The sequence below is a fragment of the Hyalella azteca genome, unplaced genomic scaffold, assembly GCF_000764305.2.
Source record: "Hyalella azteca isolate HAZT.00-mixed unplaced genomic scaffold, Hazt_2.0.2 contig11104, whole genome shotgun sequence".
In the NCBI taxonomy this organism is placed as follows: Eukaryota; Metazoa; Arthropoda; class Malacostraca; order Amphipoda; family Hyalellidae; genus Hyalella; species Hyalella azteca.
Genome location: NW_025941113.1, coordinates 53,318 through 75,483, shown reverse-complemented (window position 1 = coordinate 75,483; position 22,166 = coordinate 53,318). Strand labels below are relative to the sequence as shown.

At 39.3% G+C, this 22,166-nt stretch overlaps 1 protein-coding gene across 3 annotated transcripts; it reads left to right on the top strand.

Moving 5' to 3' along the window:
- Positions 1–3,172: 3,172 nt before the first annotated feature.
- On the top strand, positions 3,173–21,399 carry LOC108674549. 3 transcript variants are annotated; one of them, XM_047882695.1, is made up of 26 exons: positions 3,173–3,360; positions 3,739–3,851; positions 4,056–5,274; positions 5,623–5,826; positions 6,133–6,248; positions 6,513–6,638; positions 7,291–7,458; positions 8,155–8,296; positions 8,518–8,637; positions 9,005–9,289; positions 9,338–9,926; positions 11,752–11,821; positions 12,627–12,765; positions 13,318–13,367; positions 14,437–14,628; positions 15,762–15,901; positions 16,112–16,252; positions 16,657–16,825; positions 17,381–17,474; positions 17,733–17,860; positions 18,219–18,278; positions 18,559–18,911; positions 19,092–19,264; positions 19,550–19,868; positions 20,051–20,169; positions 20,658–21,399. In XM_047882695.1, exons 3-26 carry the CDS (start codon positions 4,096–4,098, stop codon positions 20,739–20,741), a joined length of 5,160 nt encoding a protein of 1,719 aa, XP_047738651.1. In that variant the 5' UTR covers positions 3,173–3,360; positions 3,739–3,851; positions 4,056–4,095; the 3' UTR covers positions 20,742–21,399. The 3 variants fall into 3 exon arrangements, with proteins under 3 accessions (XP_047738651.1, XP_018018000.1, XP_018017999.1); XM_018162511.2 differs by having other exon boundaries at positions 9,005–9,926; positions 17,733–17,848; XM_018162510.2 differs by having other exon boundaries at positions 9,005–9,926.
- Positions 21,400–22,166: the final 767 nt, after the last annotated feature.

Below are 22,166 nucleotides of genomic sequence, written 5' to 3'. Positions count from 1 at the left end.
GTGGTGTGGTAGTATGTCCCTAAAGAAGCAGTGATCAGTTCAAAATGCCATAAGACAAGGTTCTTTCATACAGGGTGTCCCAAAAAAACGATACTCAACTTTGAATGGCTGTAACTCGAAAAGTAATAGAGTTAGAAAATTTTGAAAGGTCAGGATTTGTTCCCTATGTTTTTCTCCATCTCTCCACCAAAAATCAGACAGATCGATGTAGCCATAAGCATTTGATAGAACTTTCAGTGACATGTGCTAAAATTGTGCTTGCGCAAAATTTTAGTAAGATCATTTTGAATAATCATTATGTTGTCTTGACATGTTTTCTTTTCACTGTTTTATTTTTAGCGCACTTTCTCATTTATGAAAAAAATGCACTATTGTGCTTGCCATGTCCATCTGTCCGTCCGTCCATCTGTCTGTCTGTCCGTCCCTGACTTCGTGTTTTCGTCGACGAGAAATTGCGCGCTCTGTCACTCACTGCAGTGAGTACTGAGTTCCATTTTTTGTATCTTTGGTGAGACAAAAACATGGCAATCTTTGTGAGAGGCAATCATGAGATCTTTGGTGAGAGGCAATCATGACAATCTTTGGTGAGACACAATCATGACAATCTTTGGTGACACAATTATGACAATCTTTGGTGAGACACAATCATGGCAATCTTTGGTGAGACAATCATGGCAATCTTTGGTGAGACACAATCATGGCAATCTTTGGTGAGAGACAATCATGGCAATCTTTGGTGAGAGACAATCATGGCAATCTTTAGTGAGACACAATCATGGCAATCTTTGGTGAGAGACAATCATGGCAATCTTTGGTGAGAGAGAATTTCAAAACCAAAGATTGCCATGTTTTTGTCTCACCAAAGATACAAAAAATGGAACTCAGTACTCTCTGCAGTGAGTACTGAGAGAGCGCATTTTCTCATTGACGAAAACATGAAGTCACGGACGGACAGACAGACAGCAGAAGGACGGACGGACAGACAGACATGTCAAGTAGGTACAATAATGCGTTTTTTCATAAATGAGAAAATGCGCTAAAAATAAAACCGTGAAAAGAAAACTTGTCATGACAACGTAATGATTATGCAAAATGATCGTACTAAAACTTTGCGCAACACAATTTTAGCACATGTCACTGAAAGTTCTATCAAACGCTTATGGCTACAGCGATCTGTCTGATTTTTGGTAGAGAGATGGAGAAAAACATAGGGAACAAATTCTGACCTTTTAAATTTTTTTAACTCTATTACTTACTTTTTGAGTCACAGCCATTCAAAGTTGAGTCGTTTTTTTGGGACACCCTGTATAACCTATAGAATTGCACTATGCACAGCACAGGCATGAATTATATATACTTGGCAAGCCACGCCTGAATTTTTTGAGCCAAGGTTTTATGGATTTGCCAGCCAGGATTCCATTTCTTCGAGCCGTGACTGTCATATCTCGGTCATGAAGAACCATTAACAAGCCGTGAACATATCAACAAAGTCCGTGCATGTATTACCCCTAATCTCTAATTTTATCCTAAAACAGTTGACCAGCAAAACCAACATTTTGCTTCACTTAAGGGGGGCGTCTTGTCCAAAATCAACGATTTTGGCTTTTCCGGTTTTTAGTCTCATCTTAAAGCTGACATTCTGACCTATCCAACAGTACCAAAACCATCTCTGTACGTTGAGTTAGGCTGTCATGACCGATCACAAAGGGTGGGGGTGGTGGAGCCCCTTAACAAAACCCTATGAGAATAATTCCGTCCAGGGTTTATAAATATGCAGTCTGTGGCCTCACAGCTCAGTCAGCCACAAGCTGTCATGCTGGAAGGTGTGCATGCAGTCGTTCTCTGCATTGCTGAGTGACTTAAGAGTGAAATAATGCTTACCTTTGGTATCCAAGCTACATTATATGCCTTTACATAGCGAGCGTGCCGCCAGTCACTGGTGTATTGGCTCTCCTGAAAAGTTGCAATTTTCATCTTAGGAATCCATCTCCTCCTATAATTTTCAAGCTACAGCAATGAGAGATACATGGTTCAATTTGTAAATTAAAGCTCTACAAAATTATGTTTGTACGTTTTTTTGACTTCAATATAGTTTGGATTTTATTTTGTAAAAAAGGGCGGAGGGGGGAAAATAAAAAAAATTACCCCACAACTGAGAAGTGTTACTTCTTGTTGTTTGTTTGTCTGTCTGTCTGCTACAAATCTTATAATCAATATTTGACACACTAATACATGTCCAATCGATCTGAAATTTGGCACACTTGCATAAAGTTGGAGACAATGCATGAATCAATTGACAGAATAAATGATTTTAAAAATTAAAAAAAAATTTCAATATTGAAAAACTGAGAAATTAATTTTGTCAGCAACAAATCTTATAATTGATATTGACACACTTTTATCTCTCCAATTGATCCGAAATTTTGCACACTTGTGTGAAGTTGGAGGCAATGCATGAATCAATTGACAGAATAAATAATAAAAAAAAAAATGTTTATATATGTATTAAAAAAATTGAAAAATTAATTTGGTTAATATTTGAAAATAAAATAAGAAATTCATTGTACATCCACTACCTACATCAGTAACATTGGAAACACTGGATTCTTTAGAAGTGTTGTCTTTACAAATTGAATGATAAGTGTCTCAATGTTGTAGCACAATATTTGTAGGTGGAGATAAAGTACCCCCTTTAAAGTACCCCCTTTTTTCTGTTTTTTATGAATTTTTTTTTATCAACCAGTGCCAAATTTTGTTAGCTTGCTCATTTTTATTTGCCAATTGCTTGGTTTGGATTTGAGGGATCTTTCATATCAAAGTTTGAAAGATATTCCATTTTCTTGTTGTTGACATTTTAATATGGGCTTTAATGTGAAAAATGTTTGTATTAATTAAAGAGTTTGCCTACTTCTATTTCACAATAGAGATAATGTTAGTGTGAGCATAGCCATTTCTGCATTCTTTTCTAAACATCTAAAAAATCTTTGGAGCTATCATGATACTGTTACGGTATCATAGAAATCCATGATTTGATAAGGAACATTTTTTGAATCAAGTGTACACTATCTTAAGTACACTATCACTTACAATTAAATCTTTGTATACTATCTTCATTCTGTGTTGTTAACCCTTAATAAAATTTTTCTTCCCAGATCATATATATGTCAGGTAGAACATTTCTTTCAGAGTAGTTGCAAGTGATAGTTATAGGAACAATTACTAATCTTTTTTATCCTTGAATAAATATAAATTTACGTTGTTAGGAAAAGCTTGATTGGTTTACAAACATCCTCTAAGCAAATTCTTAATGCATAGAATTAGGCAAAGTTATTGCCTTTCAATTTTTATTTTAAATATAAGGTTAGTTAACTCAATCTTGTTTATACATAATTTCAGTATAATTCTAATTTTTTTTATTATAAATGTATGTACTCATTTGCTCATTTTTAAACACTTCTTTACTTATAATTACTGTGTAATTGAAGTAATCTGTTGGTTATCAGATGTAACCACTCAAAGTTTGTTCTTTTATATTTACATTCTTTCCTTTGCAAAAAAATATATCTTTATCTTTCCTATGTGAAAAATATTCAAGAATAGAATAATTATAAATAGTATATTGAATAAGAAAAATTCCTTTTTTGTGTATACATGACATCTGAAACTATTGCTTCATAGATCATAAACACTTGATTTTCTCAAACATGTACCTATTTAATGCTGTGATTTATTTTTCAGTTGGGAAGAACATTTTTAAGCTGACTGCAGTAGTAGGAGGCAGTAGATAAGCTGTTGGTGCTCCATTGTGGAGTTGCATTGAAGTGCTGCTCTCTGGAACATGACCTTACTTGGCAAGTATCTTTCATTTTAAATTTTTTCTTCTGCAAATAATGGCATTTATATATTAAATTGAATGAGAGCAATAACTTATGTTAACAGGAACTAGAAATAGCTGAACATATTTATGCTGCTTAATATTTAATAAATGTAGCTGTCTATGTATGTATGCAAGGTGTTTCAACAAATCTGAAATTTATTTTTCCTGAACATTTCAGGATTTTCAATCAACTACTAAGATCTCAAAGCTACTTTGAGATGTCTGGCAGAGGCAACAGGGGACGGCAGGCATGGCAGGGTTGGCGTGGCCGGGGTGGCCTAATGAAGCCAATTCCCAACTTGAATTCTTCATTTGTAAAGGACAACAACATGACAAACAACTTTTTTCCTCCCATGTCTTGTGGTGGGCCACCTAACAGCAGCATCGGAGGACCTCATATGGGGATGGGTGGACCACCAAACTCTATGGGAGGACCTCATATGAATATGTGTGGGCCACCACAAATGATGGGTGGCCATGGAGGACCTCAAGGCATGGGTGGCCCTGGAGGCCCTCAAGGCATGGGCGGCCCTGGAGGACCTCAGGGCATGGGTGGTCCTGGAGGCCCTCAAGGCATGGGCGGCCCTGGAGGCCCTCAAGGCATGGGTGGTCCTGGAGGCCGTCAAGGCATGGGTGGCCCCGGAGGTCATCAAGGCATGGGTGGTCCTGGAGGCCCTGGTGGTCCACAAGGCATGTGTGGTCCTGGTGGTCCTCAAGGCATGGGTAATCATTGTGGTCCTCAAGGCATGGGTGGCCCAGGAGGTCTCCGTGTCTTGGGAGGCCCTCATGGGATGGGTGGGCCTAGAGCCCCACAAGGCATGGGAGGTGGTGGAGGCCCAAATGGTTTTGTTGGCAGTGGTCGACTACCTGGATTCCAAGGTATGAATAGCCCTGGAGGTATGATGGGTTCCCCGATGGTCATGAACGGTCCTCCTGTTGGCATGATGGGTCCACCACAAGGCCTGAGTGGACCCATGCCTCAGTTTGGCCAGCACCCTGGAATGGGGGGATTTCCCTTCCGTCCCAATGGACCACCAAACTTCATGGGCAATCAGCAAATGAATGCAGGTTGTGGTCCTCGGACTTCCGGTGACTGGAGCTTTGGCACAGTTTCAGGCCCTGCACCAAATGTTTCCCAGCAGCAAATTTATCAGCAACAACGTTCTGCTGAACAATTTCTCGAGTCACAGCAAGGAATGCTTTCAGCAGCGAGTGAAATTGCCCAGGCCTCTGCTGTGGCTGCTTCTGCTATTGAGACTTCCAATGCAGCAGCTCCAATAACAGCAACTGCTGGCGCTAGTTCAGGCAACGCTAGCACCTCTACTGTTTCTACTACTGCCACGACGTGCTCGGCTACCTCGGACGAGTCTTCCCATGAGCAGCTCACAGCTACTGCAGTGAGTTCAAACTTTCGTTTTTGGTAACTTCGAGTCAATGAAGAACACAAAATGGTTTCTATAGCTTTATGGCTGCATTGAATATTTATGAGTGATTAATTGGTGTCGTAAAACATTTACATCCATCTTTTTCGAGTTTCTACTTTGCTCTAAAAATACATCAGTATTTACCATTAACTTAATACACTATTTTAATGGAAATTAATTTATGTATGACATTTTAATGGCCATTTAGGTAGGCTGAAGCCTTTTGCGCTTATTCAAGAACTCAATAGAGGATTAATATTAATTTGTGTTAATTTTTACAATTATAAAATGTAAGCCTAACGTAGCAACTGATACCTGCAGGTGGTTGGTATCGCAAACGCCTTCAACAGCAAGAAAGACGCGATCCGAGCCTCGAGCTCCGAGGACAGGTTTGCTGCCAAGCAGCGTAAGGAGGCAGAGGTTCAGGCTGCCTGGGAGACGCTGCATCAGTACTGGCAGTTTGTACAGGACAACCCCTACGATTTTAATGGCTGGACTTACCTCCTTAGTCATGTAGAAGCCATGGTGAGACTCCTTGACCTTCATTTATAAGATTTAACTTTGGGATAAAATTCTAATTTATCTTTGATAATATCTGTTAAGGTTAACTAGAAATTGAGATGTTTTATTTCTTTCTATATTCTAGTTGCATCGCATTAACTTCTAGTTAATATATTTTAGCAGAAATATACTCTGGGAAAATGATAGAATAAATGAATATCGAGTAAATACTGATCAAAAACACACATTACATGAATGTATTTTTGATTGGCTTGTCCTGCCAGATTTTTAGTTCAAAGTAGTAATATATTGCTTTATTTTTGCTTCCAGGATAACATTGATGCAGCGCGAGCAGCTTTAGATGGGTTCCTGCCCCTGTACCCATATTGCTTTGCTTACTGGCGCAAAATCAGCGACATGGAACTTAAGCATGGCAGCCCAGAACGGTCTGTATCTTCTAATGTCTCTTTAACTTACTTGCAAATACTTCTTGTGCACACAATTACAGCTCATATAAATAAGCTTTAGTAAAATTATTCACAATCATGCACTATAGCTGTGATTAAATTGTTACTGTAGTTACTATGATAGAGAATTCAGATCCTTGTATGAATTGTTGCTTATAGTGACCTACAATTGATTCACCCTCTATTTTACTTTTTCTTCCTGACAAACTTGATGATAAATTGATAAGTTGTGTCATATTCCAGGAGTCTTGGTTTGCTGCTTGAAGGCGCTCGCTGTATCCCCGTGTGCACGGAGCTCTGGACCGCCGCCTTGCAAGCTCTTCAGAAATATGCCAGCGAGAACGACCTCGACAAATCCGTCGTCACACAGTCAGTGCTCTTATCTCTCTCATATCTTTGATATTGATAGGGTGGATCACACAGTCAGTGCTCTTATCTCTCTCATATCTTTGATATTGACAGGGTGGATCACACAGTCAGTGCTCTTATCTCTCTCATATCTTTGATATTGATAGGGTGGATCACACAGTCAGTGCTCTTATCTCTCTCATATCTTTGATATTGACAGGGTGGATCACACAGTCAGTGCTCTTATCTCTCTCATATCTTTGATATTGACAGGGTGGATCACACAGTCAGTGCTCTTATCTCTCATATCTTTGATGTTGACACTTGACAGGATGGATCACACAGTCAGTGCTCTTATCTCTTTCATATCTTTGATATTGACAGGATGGATCACACAGTCTGAGTTAGACTCTCCCTGATTGCTTTAATGAGATGTATTAAATGTGCATATATCAATTAAAAATTTGTAATCAACTCGAATACAGAAATAAATTTCATTTATTTTTTGGTTGTCTGTATTTCTCGTATGGTCCTCTGTATTTCTCTCCTATGGAAATGTTTTAAAATTATATTGTATAATTTATTTTTCACAAAATTTTTTATTGATTTCTCTTTTATCTCAATGAATTTTTTGCATCTCTGCAATTGTAAAGTAATAAGCTTTTGTGTTCAGAGCAATAGAAGACTGCATGGAGTGCGTGGGAGCCTCGTACCGCAGTGTTGAGGTATGGGACTATTGCATCCAGTACTACACGCAGCAGGAGAACTTCATCAAACTTGTGCAAGTCTACAAGAAGCTCCTCAGCACTCCCACCAAGCAGTACAACAAACACTGGGACAGGTAGTGCGCTATTTATAATATTGGTGTAGTTCAGCAGAAGCTTTTCTTTTATGCAAGTTTTATTGAAGACCAGAGACTCGTTGAAAATTTTGTTTGACTCATTGAAAAAACAAATAAGAAGATTATTAATAAAAAGCATTCTCTGATCTTCAATCAAACTGCATATTATAATATATATACTATTATATTCTTGGAATATAATGTACCCAGCATTACAACAAATTTCTTCACACCCATTCTTTTCATACTCATTTCACCACATACCATCAGTTGTCCCAGTCATGAACACTGAAATATGAACACTCCATATTTGTATTGTTTATCTTGAGTGCTATGGCTGTACGCTGTTATCAAGCAGTTCAATGTACGTCACTTCAGATCATGTGTTCTTTCAACAACAAGTTCATTGAAGTAACATTTAAAAATGAATGATTTCTGGAAAAAAATTTGCGTCGCTTTAACTGGCATTAAACTACACCTAGCAAGGCAAACATGTGGAGTCAAACCCCCTCAAATTGCTTTTTAGTATTTGGAATAACTAATCCTGGTTAGATACTAGTTCATTATAACTAATCCTGGTTAGATACACGTTTATTATAACTAATCCTGGTTAGATACACATTTATTATAACTAATCCTAGTTAGATACAAGTCTATTAGGATTGTATCCCAAGTTATGTAAAATCTTGTTCCCAGGTTCCTGGAGCTGGTGCGAGATTATCACCCACGCTCGCTGCTGCCGCCTGAAGAGTATGAGGCAGCGAGAAAAGCTTGCTGCAAACAACTTAACCTCAAGTACACGCCTGGTCCTCTGCTTCCTCCCAATGCGCCTAAGAAGGTTCCTTGACACGCTTAAGTGAAATATTTCTGTTCAATCTAGTAGATTATTATGTCATTGCTGATGCTTCATTGTCACCTATTCTTTTATTCCTGATTTAATTGTAAAGAAATTGCTACTTTATATTATACAAAATTCTTGATATATCAGTAATATTAATAACACAACTAACATGTACGTGGAATTTTGTTTTCTTCATTTAGAGATGTTAGTATGTGCAGACACAACAGCCAGAAGACAAGTTGTCGGCTGCTATCAAGGAGAAGCTCGTGGCTAGTCTGGTGCCTGTACACGAGGCCAACGAGAAGGCTGTCAACAGGCGCTGGAAGTTTGAGGAGCGGGTGAGGCATATGCACATCATTAGGAACAACCCCACCTTGTCATTGTACATATGATACTCTTAGCCTACCTGAGTGCTTTAATTTTCTGTAATATTCAGTTAACACACATCCCCTGGAAAGATTTTTAGAGATCCTGCGCCGTGGCAGCATTTGCTCTGGATTTGAAAAATAAATCTTTTGATGGAAGCCAACATGCCTTCTTGATGCGGACATTTAAAGTGTTCTAAATACAAGATATCTGACATTGCTTGATTTAAGCTCACATAATTGTTTTAGAAGTCATCTTGGTTTGAGTCATTCCTATTTCTTGGTAAATGTAAATTGAAACGTCTATATTTGTTTATTTATAATTTTCGTTTGCTTGCAGATAAAGCGGCCATATTTCCACATCAAAGCTTTAGATCGTCGCCAGTTGAAGAACTGGAATGAATATTTAGACCTTGAGATAAAAGAAGGCGATGCTTTTCGAGTGATCGTATTGTTTGAACGTTGCTTAGTGGCATGCGCTCAGTATGAAGAGTTTTGGTGCAGGTACGCGCGCTACATGGAGCAGCATGTGGCTAATGTTAAGGCAGGAGTGTTTGTAAAGGACCAGAACTCTGATGTCAAAACTGATAATGTTGATGATGAAGCTGACGGTGTGGCCGAGAGCGCTGACAAGGAAGGTGGCAGCAGCAGTGGTGGTGAGACTGCCACTGCTGCTGCCCCTGGCGCTGCTGGCCCTGACGCAGCTACTGATAGCGAGACGTCTGCTACAGGCAGGGAGAACACTAGTGCTATTTTAGATGCTAAGAGTGATAATAACAACAGTGATGGTGTTAGTGGTAACAAAGACAGTGGTGTTGATAGCTCCGAACAATCCAGTGCTGCTAATAAAACTCCTGAAGACACTCAAGTATTGAGTAGAGACGCTAGTTCTAAGGCTGTAGCAGGTGATGCTGCTATCATCAGTAAAGACCAGATCAAAAGTGAGCCTGTAGATGAGGAGGAGGATGATGTTGTTTACCTAAACGAGATGAATTCTGTGCCTAATTCTCAGCATATTACAGATAGGGCTTTCATTAATACTGGTCGCAGTTGTTGGACTTATGAAGACGTTGTTGGTTACGTATGTGAAGGTGTGGGCTTGGTGGGTCGTGTGCTTAGGTGCCCCACCCTTACTAGACAATGGGTCTATGAGCAAGCCGACTGGGAAGATGTACGTCAAATCTACAGAAGAGCTTCATGGATACATTGTCCCAACAAGCCTCTCATTGCCATGCAATGGGCGCAATTTGAGGAGCTCCAAGGTAAGGCTTGTGTCGATGTATGAATCGTCTTCTTCATTCTAATTTACCTGCTCTTTGACTATTGGGTGTTGCTTAAAATTGAGTACGATTCGTTGTTAGTGAGAATATTTTATGTCACGCATCTTTTTAGAGGCTTTGAAACATTTTGTCGAATATTGCATTAACTGGGACTACTATCTAACTCGGAAATGTTTACGCAATTCCCAGTGCCATGGTCAGCCTTATTCAAATTCTTCAATTTCACGTATTTCATCAGGAAGAAATAAGTTATTTTGTATATATACTTATGAAAGCTCACATTGATTTCACGCTCTAATTATGATTAATGGAAGGTCGATGGGAGTTCCCGGGGTAGTGAATGTCGGAATAATTCTGAGTGTACTAGAGTTACCTGTTGATTAAGAATTATTTAGACTAAAATGCAATAAACCTGACTAGTTCTACGTGTCAGATAATTGAACATGCCCGATGAGTTCTTGTTCTCATTGAGGTTACAATTTCTCAATTTGTACTTTGATTCTCTTCTCAATCTTTAGAACCTAGGTTCGCGGAACGTGCTTTGCTATATGTTTGTTGTGATAATGTATATAACTGATGTAATTACCCTAATGGTACATTGTCTATGACTTATTCTGATCTAATTGTGAACGGAATCTCCTCAGAGATTGATTTCTGTTATGTTACCTATTCGAGTATAGAGGCGCAGGCTTTTTTGGTTTAGGCTGCCAAGTATTGAACGTGTTTAGCATATCTCAAAGATGTCTTTCTGTAACTTGAAACTTGTGCCTCAAAGAAAAGCTATTCGGGAAAATGGACTCATAATTATTTTTGTTATGTTAACTGTTTTTTGTTGATATGTTGTTAACTTAGCAGGCAGTGATATCGAAAATTAAAGACTTGAGTGGCGTTAGAAATGTATTGTTAATATTTATTCATTAAGCGGAGACTGATGACAAGTCTGAGCAGAAGTTTATTTCTTGTAAAATATTGTAGTGCAGTGAAAATATTTGTATGCAAAATTTACTTCTATCTCGTAAGAGATTTCTACAGACAGGTGTTCTCTCTCTTTATATATGATTATTGTTTGCTGTGCGCGTAAGGGCGCTCAAGTTTTTGGGCTTTTGCGTGTAAAATGTGACCCGTAACCGCTGCTCAGGTGAGATTCGCACTAACTCTTGATGTTACCATTTACTTGTCTTGAGATTATGTACATGTTCTATCAACGATGTTTTGTTGATAAATCGTTGATAATGTTTTTGTTGTTGGTAAAGTTTTATCAGCAGATAGAAGATACCTGAATTGCTTACCTATGTTAACAGAAAAATTTGTCCCCCGTTTTCTTATCTGCATGATGTGCCAAGATACAGAGAATCGTGATGTATTACTTCTCATATGCAATTGGTTTCGTTTTCGGAATTGATTCCTCGCTTTAAGGTCGAAAATGTTTTAGTAATGGCGTTTGGTAATGTGACTAATGGAGTAATCGTCGCTAAAAATTTATGGGAGAGTGTCATTTTATTTTCTTCTTTCATGCATATTTGGTTCACAGCTTGAAGTTACAATATTGATGTGTTTGGTTCATCGATGTATCGTATACAGTAATCTGTAAAGAGCTCTCTTGTTTTGCATTTCCGTTGATAGCTTAAGTCACACTAAAAACTATATTCATCAAAAGATTTATTATGACGAACGTCAACAGTCATGCATGTTCCCCTACGTATTACCTCTCCTGTCTAAAAAACTCTTATCAAAATATGCATAATGGTTTAGAGAGTCACCAACCATGCATGTGTCCCGACGCCTGATGCGCACTTGTTTTGTTCAGACAACGTGAGCACGGCGCGCGAGCTGCTGAGCACCGTGGTCGCCAAGCACCCTACGCTGCTCACTGCCAGGTCAGCTGTCTCTACTGCACTGTGTCCGGTGACTGGTCTTCATTATCAATAAATGCATTCATTGAGGAATTTTAAGCTTTATGATTGACGTGTTATGAGATGAGCAGCAATGCTTGATAAATTTATTGTAGTGTTCAATTTCTGACTTGCTCTGGGTGAAATTTCGGATAGTAATTTCGTATTATTTGTCTAGTCAATCTAAAATGATCTGGGAATAGTTTTTTGGAATTATGGAATCTATCGTGAATTCATTGAGATTTTTCATATTTAATTCAAGTATTAAAAGGTTTTTGTTACATGTTCCTTCAACAGGAGTTTTAAAAGCAATAATATTAAAAAAATTATGAAAGATTAAATAAATCGGCACTTTTAGATCCCTGTGGGCCTTGGGTCTTTGAAGTATGTTGAGGTCATGATTCATGAATATATATAACCATGCGATCTTTACACGGCTACAAATATACTAGACAGAAAAGTGCTACTTCAATTCGGCTTGTTACTTCATCAAACTTCCTCGCTCTTAAAAACGTGATTTTGGCATTTATCTGGATCAGTCTTCTCGGATACATTATGTGTAAGATTAGTGAATTGCACGTAGCACAATTGCGTAAAATAGGCACCTCTACACATTTTATGATTGGTATTTTTTATTTCGTTAGTTGTAGCAAAATTACATTTGACTGCATCAGAGAGACTAAGTTATCTACCAAGCTTCTGGATTAACCTGTCATTTAGAACAGGAAAATGTTATTCTTCTATAGTTTACGAGGTAAGTTTTATCTGATGTGTAGAGTTGTGTGTGCAGAGTGGCGCAGGCAGAGCTGGAGCACCGGGCTGACAACGAGGTGCTCGTCGAGCAGACTTACAAAGACGCGATGAACGCCGTCGTCGCGCCCAGAGAACGCTCCTTCCTGGCCATCAAATACGCAAGATTTCTCTACAAGGTAGGCTAGCGGCTACATTATAATTTATTTCCATAAAGTTATAATATAAATAAAGTTATAATATAAATAAAGTTATAAAAAATAAAGCTCTACATTAGTCATCTAATTGACGCGCGTGTATTGAATGTTATTAATCAAATACGCAAGATTTCTCTACAAGGTAGGCTAGCATCTACATTATAATTTATTTCCATAAATAAAGTTATAATATAAATAAAGTTATAATATAAATAAAGTTATAATACAAATAAAGTTATAAAAAATAAAGCTCTACATTAGTCATGTGATCGACGGTCGTGCGTTGAATGTTATTAATCAAATGCGCAAGATTCTTCTACAAGGTAAGCTAGCTTCTACATTATAATTTATTGCCTTAAATAAAGTTTTTAAGCCATGATCGAGTTAAGTGCGGTAAGCTCTACATTAGTCATGTGATCGACGCTCGTGCACTGAATATTATTGGAAGGTCCCAGTATTATTTTTTGTTATTGAATATAATTCCACAAGACGAGGATCATAATCAGTTTAGTGATTATTTTTCCTGTTGTGCAGGTGCGAGACAATTTTGACGCAGCACTTGCTCTGCTACGCAAGGCTCTCAAGTGAGTGCTTGTTTCTTAAGGTTTGGTACCTAGAATTGTTATTTATCAATATGCGCCTAGGGACTGCATCAAATGTAAGATACCCTTTAAATAAAAATAATTCGAGTAGTGGTGCAAAAAAAGTTCGTGTGTTAGGTTTATAAATTTTTAATGTCATAATTACCGATCGCTCTTCATGTGTTCCAGGAATCTTTTTTTATGCTGATAGATCTTAATTTTTTACTGTTGTAAGCTAGCAGACATGAGACATTAAAATGTCAACATTTCTCCTAAACTGAACTAAGCTAGTGTTTTTGCCGTTACAGTTTTAATGAGAGATTTTTTGACGGATTTACCAAACATAGCAAACTGTTCAACAACTATTGCAATATGTATCGTTTTTCATTGAAATAATATCAACTTGTTTCCGGCTTCTCTAGTGATCTCATAGATTATTTAAATCAAAATAATTTATGTATTAAGACTTATTGAATGTATACTATAAGAATGTACCTATGATTTATATTTTGGCCAAAAGTTGGTCTGGAAACGGAATTCTTAGTCTTTTAGTCTCATAATGAGCAGAGGTGGAACTTTTTAGTTCCTCGCTTGCATGATCCTTCCATTTACATTGCATTTTCTGCTCCTAATTTTCCAGTTTGATGTTTAGTTAAGATCCAAATAGTTTCTTACACTCTTAACAACAAAAAAGACCGGGGTAACGAGCACATGTTGCAGCATTCAGTACGTGATCGACATTTGTTATGAACGGCAGATACTTTACTCTATTTACAATTAATATGTCTCGTACCAACAGGAAGGACCGCGGGAACGTGTACCTGTATCAGCACGTGTTCGACATGTGTTATGAAAGGCAGATGCACTTCACTCTATTTACAATTAATGTCTCGTACCAACAGGAAGGACCGCGGTAACGTGTATCTGTATCAGCACGTATTCGACATGTGTTATGAACGGCAGATGGTTTACTCTATTTACAATTAATATGTCTCGTACCAACAGGAAGGACCGCGGGAACGTGTACCTGTATTAACACTCTATTTACAATTAATATGTCTCGTACCAACAGAAAGGACCGCGGTAACGTGTACCTGTATCAGCACGTATTCGACATGTGTTATGAACGGCATCCGATGGACTCGCGCGGCGTTCTCGCTGCCGTCATGCTGGCTCTCCAGGCCAAGGATCTGCCGCTCTCTGACAAGTGCTGGTTTGCTAAGAAGAAGATTGCTTTCCTCCGCGAACACGGCACTATCAAAGAGTGAGTTTCTCATTAATTCATCACTGTTGCTGAGAGCTGCATTCAACATACATCACCCCCCCGTGCCATCTCGCCCTTGTCGTGGGGGGGGGGGCTTGCGTGTCTCGATGAGACCCGAGGCTGTGCGGTCTCAGATGCAATCATGGCCGANCTGTCCAGGATGCTAAGAGAAGTTCCTCGAAGCATCTTTGGGACTGACAATCTCAGACGATATATAATCGAGTGTAACCTGCTACCGGATATCTAGCACGGCACCATGACATAGGTCTGAAGAGACCCATACCCCTGACTAAACACCATACTCGTGTCATCATGTTACTGGTTGAGATGAAATAGCAGAAGACGGATAGAACCCGCGCCTTGGAAATAGAAAAGCATACACCCTAGACCAGATGGATCAGGCCACGAGCCTGAAACCAATGAAGAAGCCTGACCCTGCAATACGAATATCGGACCTTCGGCGCGAAATAGACTACCTGATCTGAAGCGCTAGAAACCTCTCCCTACTACTACTACTCAACATACATCAATAAGCATCAGCAACTTTCACTAAGCCAATTTTTGTCCTTTCTTGAAGATATTGGATGTGATTACTTAATCAACGAACTTTGTATGCATGGAATGTATTGATGTTGATCTTTTTTATTTTAGTTTTAATGGATCGTTTAGTTTTCTTGGCTCATGAAGTTGGGAAAATCGCCAGTGAGTTCTACAATAAATAATGATAATAAACGCTTTGATGAACTTTTTGAGTAATTTAATTATTTAAAAATATCAATATTTTTTAAATTCTTGCTATTTATTAATTTTCTGCTACGGTATTTGTCACATATCTTCATGATCAACGTCACTACCTGTATAACAACTATGGAAATGAACTCCAAACTGATGTGCTATCATTACGGTGTTTTTTAATTGATTTTATGAAGATTTTCGATCAAATGAAGCAAACATTATACATAAGTCTCACGTGTGATATTTGAATTGTATCATTTATACGAAGATAGCTGTGTGGAAGCTCCATTGAATGGAATGCATGAATATGTTTCCCATAGAAAGCCTAATTCACCCTGTGTCGCATTGCACTTATTACTCTAGCTAGGGTGTGTGTCTCACTGACTGATGTTTTACAGGCTTGTGGAAGCTCGTGCAGAACTTAAGAAGCATGAGCAGCTGCTAGAGCAAAGCATCAAAGATATGAAGGAGAAGGAAGAAAGAGACGAAGCTCAAAGAAAGAAAAAAGAAGCCGACGACATGAAGAAAACAGTTAAAGGTATGGAACAGCAAACGAATATGAAACGATAAACCACTTCTCCATTAGCGGTTCCTATAAAATGCATAGCCTCCGTCAAGAAAGTTAACAAGGACTGAAACTTGGCTGCTTGTTTATTTTTTTTTGTTATGTTGATAAAAATATATTATCTTGGTTTCCTCCTATCAATGACTCTTAATATATTGTTTACCGATTTTTTCCACTCTGCAGAAGAAGCCAAGAAGGAAGAAGAAAAGAGGGCAAATGCTGCGGCCGCCTTAGTTTCAGTTATTAATCCTCCTCCAAAGTTCCCAACGTCATCGCCCGCTGGTCCACAGCAGCATTTTCCCTTGCCCTGCTTCTCTGCGGATGGTGAGCAATACAAACCAGAGACTTTCACAGCATTTAACGTACGTCTCACTCACCCTTGCCATGTAGCCAAGTAATTTAATTTAGTTTCCCCAATTGCGTTATTTAGGCTTTGCTGCAGTCAATGGGAAACTGGCCTGGAAGTCACCGAGTATTTGCAGCGGGGCATTAGTCGCTATGTGGTTCTGTGTTTGTCATTGCAATGGCTTCAGAAACTGACGTGATTTATGGACCAGCATTTCATGACTCCATATCACATATCACGCAGGCGTCATCACGTATTACATGTCACGCAGGCGTCATCACGTATCACATGTCACACAGGCGTCATCACGTATCACATGTCACGCAGGCGTCATCACGTATCACATACACACAGGCGTCATCACGTATCACATGTCACACAGGCGTCGTCACGTATGCGTCAATGGAGGGCTACGGCTACGGTGAGGTTGACCACAACAAGTCTCTGGCGTCAGCACAAGACATGAGCAACCAGCAGCCTGACGGGCACCGCATGCACGACTCCTTCTCTGAAGTCCCGCCCTGGTCTGATCAGGTCGACCAAGCCAACAAGTGAGTTATTTATTATTATTACCTTATCTAGATTGCGTAAAACAGATTACGAGAGATCGTTGATAACATTGGTATAACTTCTGTGTTGCTCTATTTTGACGTGAATTTCAAAAGTTGGTTTATATTTTGTTTGAAATACGATTTGTAACTATGATGGATCATGGGTGCTATTAACTCGTTGATCTTCCATTTAGTCGATCCCAAATCTTAGCTGAAGTTAAGGAAGTAAAAATTATCGGCATTATTAGAGGCTACTATCTTTGACCTTCGAATTGAAAAGCTCTCAGGTTGATTGGTTGACATAATTACTATTCTGTTTTCGTTTCGTTTTAGTCTTGAAGTAAACGTAACTGTTTCTTCAGCATGCTGATAATTAAAATTGTCACAACTCCGGCAAAAATTTTCATACATTCCCGACACTAGGAGCTTTCTGATTTAACGATGTTTTTATAAACGTAAAGAACAACATTTTTTCCTGCTATGAAGGCGTTTTTTATCGCTGCATATATGCGGTACAAGACGGTACACGGCAACTTATTTGATTGACGTTTGCAGACCACGCGATGAGCGGGAGCTGGCGAAGCAGGTGGAGAACATGAAAAACGTCCAGTACGACGACCTTCTGCGATCAGGCATTCGTCCTGGCGCCGTGAGTATTGTTCATAAAATTATCTTCTCTCAAATCGACGCCCAGTGAGACGGTTATTGTAATTGTGCAGCGCCATCCTTGAGTGATATTATTTTCATTTGAGAACCGAGTTGGGATAAATTTAAAAGAATTGGCTTCCTTGTGTTGATAAAGCCGAGTCTGAAATGGTAATTAAAATTAAGTCTAATTACTGCGAAATGTTTTGCACGCTGCTAATGAAAAATGTCATTTTGTGTTATGTTTGTGTTTCCTATTCAGTCTGGAATGGATGGGCGACCACTGCTCCCTCCTCCCCATATGGCACCCAACCATCCTCCTCCCCTCGCGCCGCCGCCCTTCCCTGGGTTCTCTTCACATCCCGCCGTCAACCCTGGGCAAGTGGCTGTGTAACTGAGTAGTTTATTTAGTATTTTAGCTTGACCTTCCCAAAATGGTCTGCAGCGAACCGCTGCCGACAACCAATATCCTGATCTATATATTTGTATGTAATGAGCCAATAGCTGCTACTTCTTAGCCAGGCAATTTGACGCCCGCTAAATGGGATACGGCACTCAATAATGTCTGATATGGGCGTGCTAAAGGAAATATGAGTCGAACCGAAAATTTTTACCAATCAAGTGCGTAGTATCTTCCAGATTGAGTTGCGAGAAAAAACGCTAAGCTTTTAATAGGTCTTCCGAGTTCATACATCATCGTTAATATGTCATTCAATCAAATTTAACCTGACACATTGTCTTATTGCAGTGGCCCCGATGTCGGTGCAATGATGGGAGGCTTCAAACGCCCTTTTCCCGGTGACCCAAGGTAAGGAGCACCGATCACATCGCTACTCCTAAGCTGCTGAACAAGACATTTTTTATTCTGCTGAACAAGAGCATAATTCGACCATTTTAGAACGTCTATTCATTGTCTATTTAATTATTCATTGCCACTACCTATTGTATATTTTTCCAGGAGTTTGAATTTGTATTTTTTTTTTGCTTTGAACTGCGCCGTTAAATGGAAAAAATACGCATTAGTTTAGCGATAACAATTGGTACTTTTCCATTCTATTTTGCCTGACCAGCAACGATTTTTGTGTTAGTGAGTGCGGCAGTCCTGACGCTAAGCAGGCGCGTTGTGATGGTCCCGAGTCGCGGCCTCACGGCAACCTGACGCAGTTCGACCCTCACTACACCGACCAGCCTGGCCCCTCAGCCCCTCCCAGTCACAGAGCAACCTTTGGAGCGTATGGAGATCCTCCTTTGCCTTTCTCGAAGATAGGCGGCCTCAGCAATGTCTTGCGGGGCCCTGGTGACGGCAGGCCAATGAATGGTCCCAGTGGGGTCAATGGCATGCATGGGTCGATGAGAGGCCCTGGAGATATGCAAGACCCGCGACAAAATGGGGCCATGGATTTCGAGGGACGGAATCCCTACACTCAGCCACAAATACCAGGTTAGTACTTATTGATTATGGTTATACTATAGAAAACATCGATATTGTCTTTGTGCTCGTTCTACGAGAGTTTAAATTGACTTTTGAAAGAAAATCATTTAAGAAATTGAGCATGGAATCTCATTTATCTGCTGAAACAACTTGATTAATTTGACTGACTAAATTTTGGACGTTATGCAGAGAACCGCATGGGTGACATCCCTCGTCACCTCAGCCTACCCGACCAAAACCCTTGCGTGAACGTACCAGAGTGGCTTATTAAGGAAGGCGGAGAGCTTCGACTCTCTTCCACGGCTGCCGGCAATTCCGTTATACGCTACTGGCCCTCATATATGACAGTCGAGGGTAGTCAGGTATAGTTGGTGTTGTTGTTGTTGTAAAATTATGTGTAGTATATTATTTCATTCCTTTATCTGTACGAGAAAAGTTATTCTCTTTATACCAAGCGATAGTTATAGCTCACGGAAGTATTTAAATATTTTTTCTAATGACTGTGAAGGTAGGATTCATTCAAGTCCACAGTTCGATCAATCGGGCGTTTGTCATAAAAATGCCGTTTCTATTTTGAACTACACTGTTTTTATTTTGAACTATCCCAAACTATTAATAGGTAAATCAAACTGATAATTTTATTTCAGAAAATGTTTGAGGTTCTTCGTAAGAATACCAAGTGGCATCAACGGCGAATGATAATTGACGGAGAAGGCGTGAACGTTCCTCACCTTCTGTCCTGGGTTGGTCCGTGCGACTACAGTTATCGCGGTATGACTCTTTATAAGAACGACTCGTGGCGCCCCGAGATTGTTGACCTGCTGCACCGCCTCATGCAGTACACTTCGTGCCAGTACAACAGCTGCTACATCAGTCTCTACCGTAACGGCAATGACCGCAGCACCTGGAACTCCCATGATCATCCTGCGCTCCGAGAGCGCCCTGTCGTTGCTATAGTGTCTCTCGGTGAGATCACATTTTGATAAAATGAGAAAGAAGTGTGCGCGCATCAGGCTATTCGCGAGGAAAATTCCCGCGCGTGTTGATATTGACAAATTTTTCAAATAGATAATTTGTTATTATTGCGCTGCATGTGTTTGACAAGTGACAACCATTCTACGCACATAACTATTATTTCTACTGCTCAGGTGAAACGCGTCTGTTTGAGATGCAGCGCAAAGACGGCCGAGGCTTCCTGCGTTTCCCTCTCTTCTCTGGCTCGTTGCTTCTCATGGAGGGCGCCACTCAAGACGACTGGCTACAGCAGGTGATGAACTTGGTTTCCTTGATACTCGTTCAAAGATACGTTGACAAAGATACGATGGAACTCTCATCCTACAATAATTACAGCTATTATAAAAAGCTCAATTTAATATCTAAAGAGTCGCAAAATGCATGATTTACAAAGACGAATTTCACTTTAACTTTGATCCAATTTACGTAAACTAACCAATTTGTGCTGGATTTTGCATAGGGCACATGCGACTAGTCTACTCGCCATGAAAAGTATATCGTTCCATAGACAGCCGATTGAATGAGGAACTATTTGTTGATTAATGTTAGCGCTGTTCTTTGTACTATTGCATGTAAATTTCGTCACTGCCATTCAAATGGTCATCTTAGCCCGAGTTGAATGTGACCTTAAAATTCTGCATACATTAGCTCGTTATCATTCATTCTCAAATATATTAATGGAATTTGTATCAAAGTGATAGTAAATCCGAGTTTCTTACGATTATATTTTATTTGTTTCAGATTCCAAAGGAGCCTTTGATTACCAACGAGCGCATGGAGCTCACATTCCGGAAAATGTTCATGATTAAGGGTTTAACTGTTTAAAAGCAAACATACTTCATGATATTTAAGACTGTGTATGAAGGAGTAGATAGCCTCATCATATGCGAATTCCAACCACCAAATTGTAAACGTCAAAGATTTTTCTGTCTGATAATTACTTTCAATTTGGTTTTATGTTGGATATTATCCAACACGAATCATTTAGTTTAAAATTAGATTCCATATCTGTTTTAACATTTTTTTGAATTTGCAAGTTTTCTGCTTCCGAAATTCGACCAATTATTTTGCCCTCCCTCTTCTGCATCGCCGTCTTAATTCGAGCAATGCATGGAATAAACTACTCATCAATTCATCAGCTTGAATCAAATCTCTGCAACACCTGAGGTTCCAGTACAAATTTTAAAATAGTGGCACCTCACTGTTATGCTGATATGTGTACATAGAGTTGTCCCTATTTCACGCTTCCATTTCAGCGTCTTGTCAAACACTGGCGGTACGTTCTGAAGAGGTCGGCAAATTAGTCATGGATCATTTCTTGAATTAAATTTTTTAGGAGGTAATTGGGATTCAACTGAAATTAAATACAGAGCTGCATCCCATAGTTTAAAGACTTTACAGTGTTCGTAAACAGTCACTGGCATTTAAAAACGTTCGTAACGTTATCAGAACTTGATACTTCTGCCAATAAATTCTGCATCAATGTATCTTTTTTTTATCCTTTGTTAACTCGCGGATGAATTGATTAGTAATCAATGGAATTTAGTCAGTTAGTTGCCTGTCAACGCTGTTCTACCAATGTTGAAAATTCAAGCCATTATTGTTGTTGAATTTAGAACCAAGAAGGAAACGCATAATACTAATAGTGGTGTTAGCGTAGAAGGTTAGGCCATAAATTATGCCTATCGCCGATTGTGAACGTCGATAATTGCGTCTAAACGCGAAACTTTTCACAGCTTGATACGGGTCTCGAACTCTCACCACACTGCTCCAGTATCCACAGTGTATAAGCGAACGGCAACCACGCCGATTTTGACCAAAACTGGCAGGAAGCTGGGATCGAAACCGAAACTCGTTGCTCCATTCCAGGTGCTTTAGAACTGTAAACACTGGGCCTCTCGTGCATCTTGCACCTGCGTCTTATGTGAGATAGCTTTAAAAATCATTAGCCGGTCAATACGTAAACGCTTTTTCAAATCTGCAATGAACCTACTCATCAGGCGCTGTATTTCATTCTATAGTGCGTTGTTAGAGTGAATTACAAGTTTAACGGCAGGATAAGTGATAAACACTAATTGCAGTGGTCGATTTTAAAGTCCTAGTTGTATTTCCGATTCGCATTATTTAATTCGAAAGTAATAAATTTGGACTTCTATCTCAAGTTACGCAAGTCAAGTACATTTCAACCCACAGTAAATATTTGTATCACTTTTCATAGTAAACGTACAGAAATGTGTCCACATTTCCTCA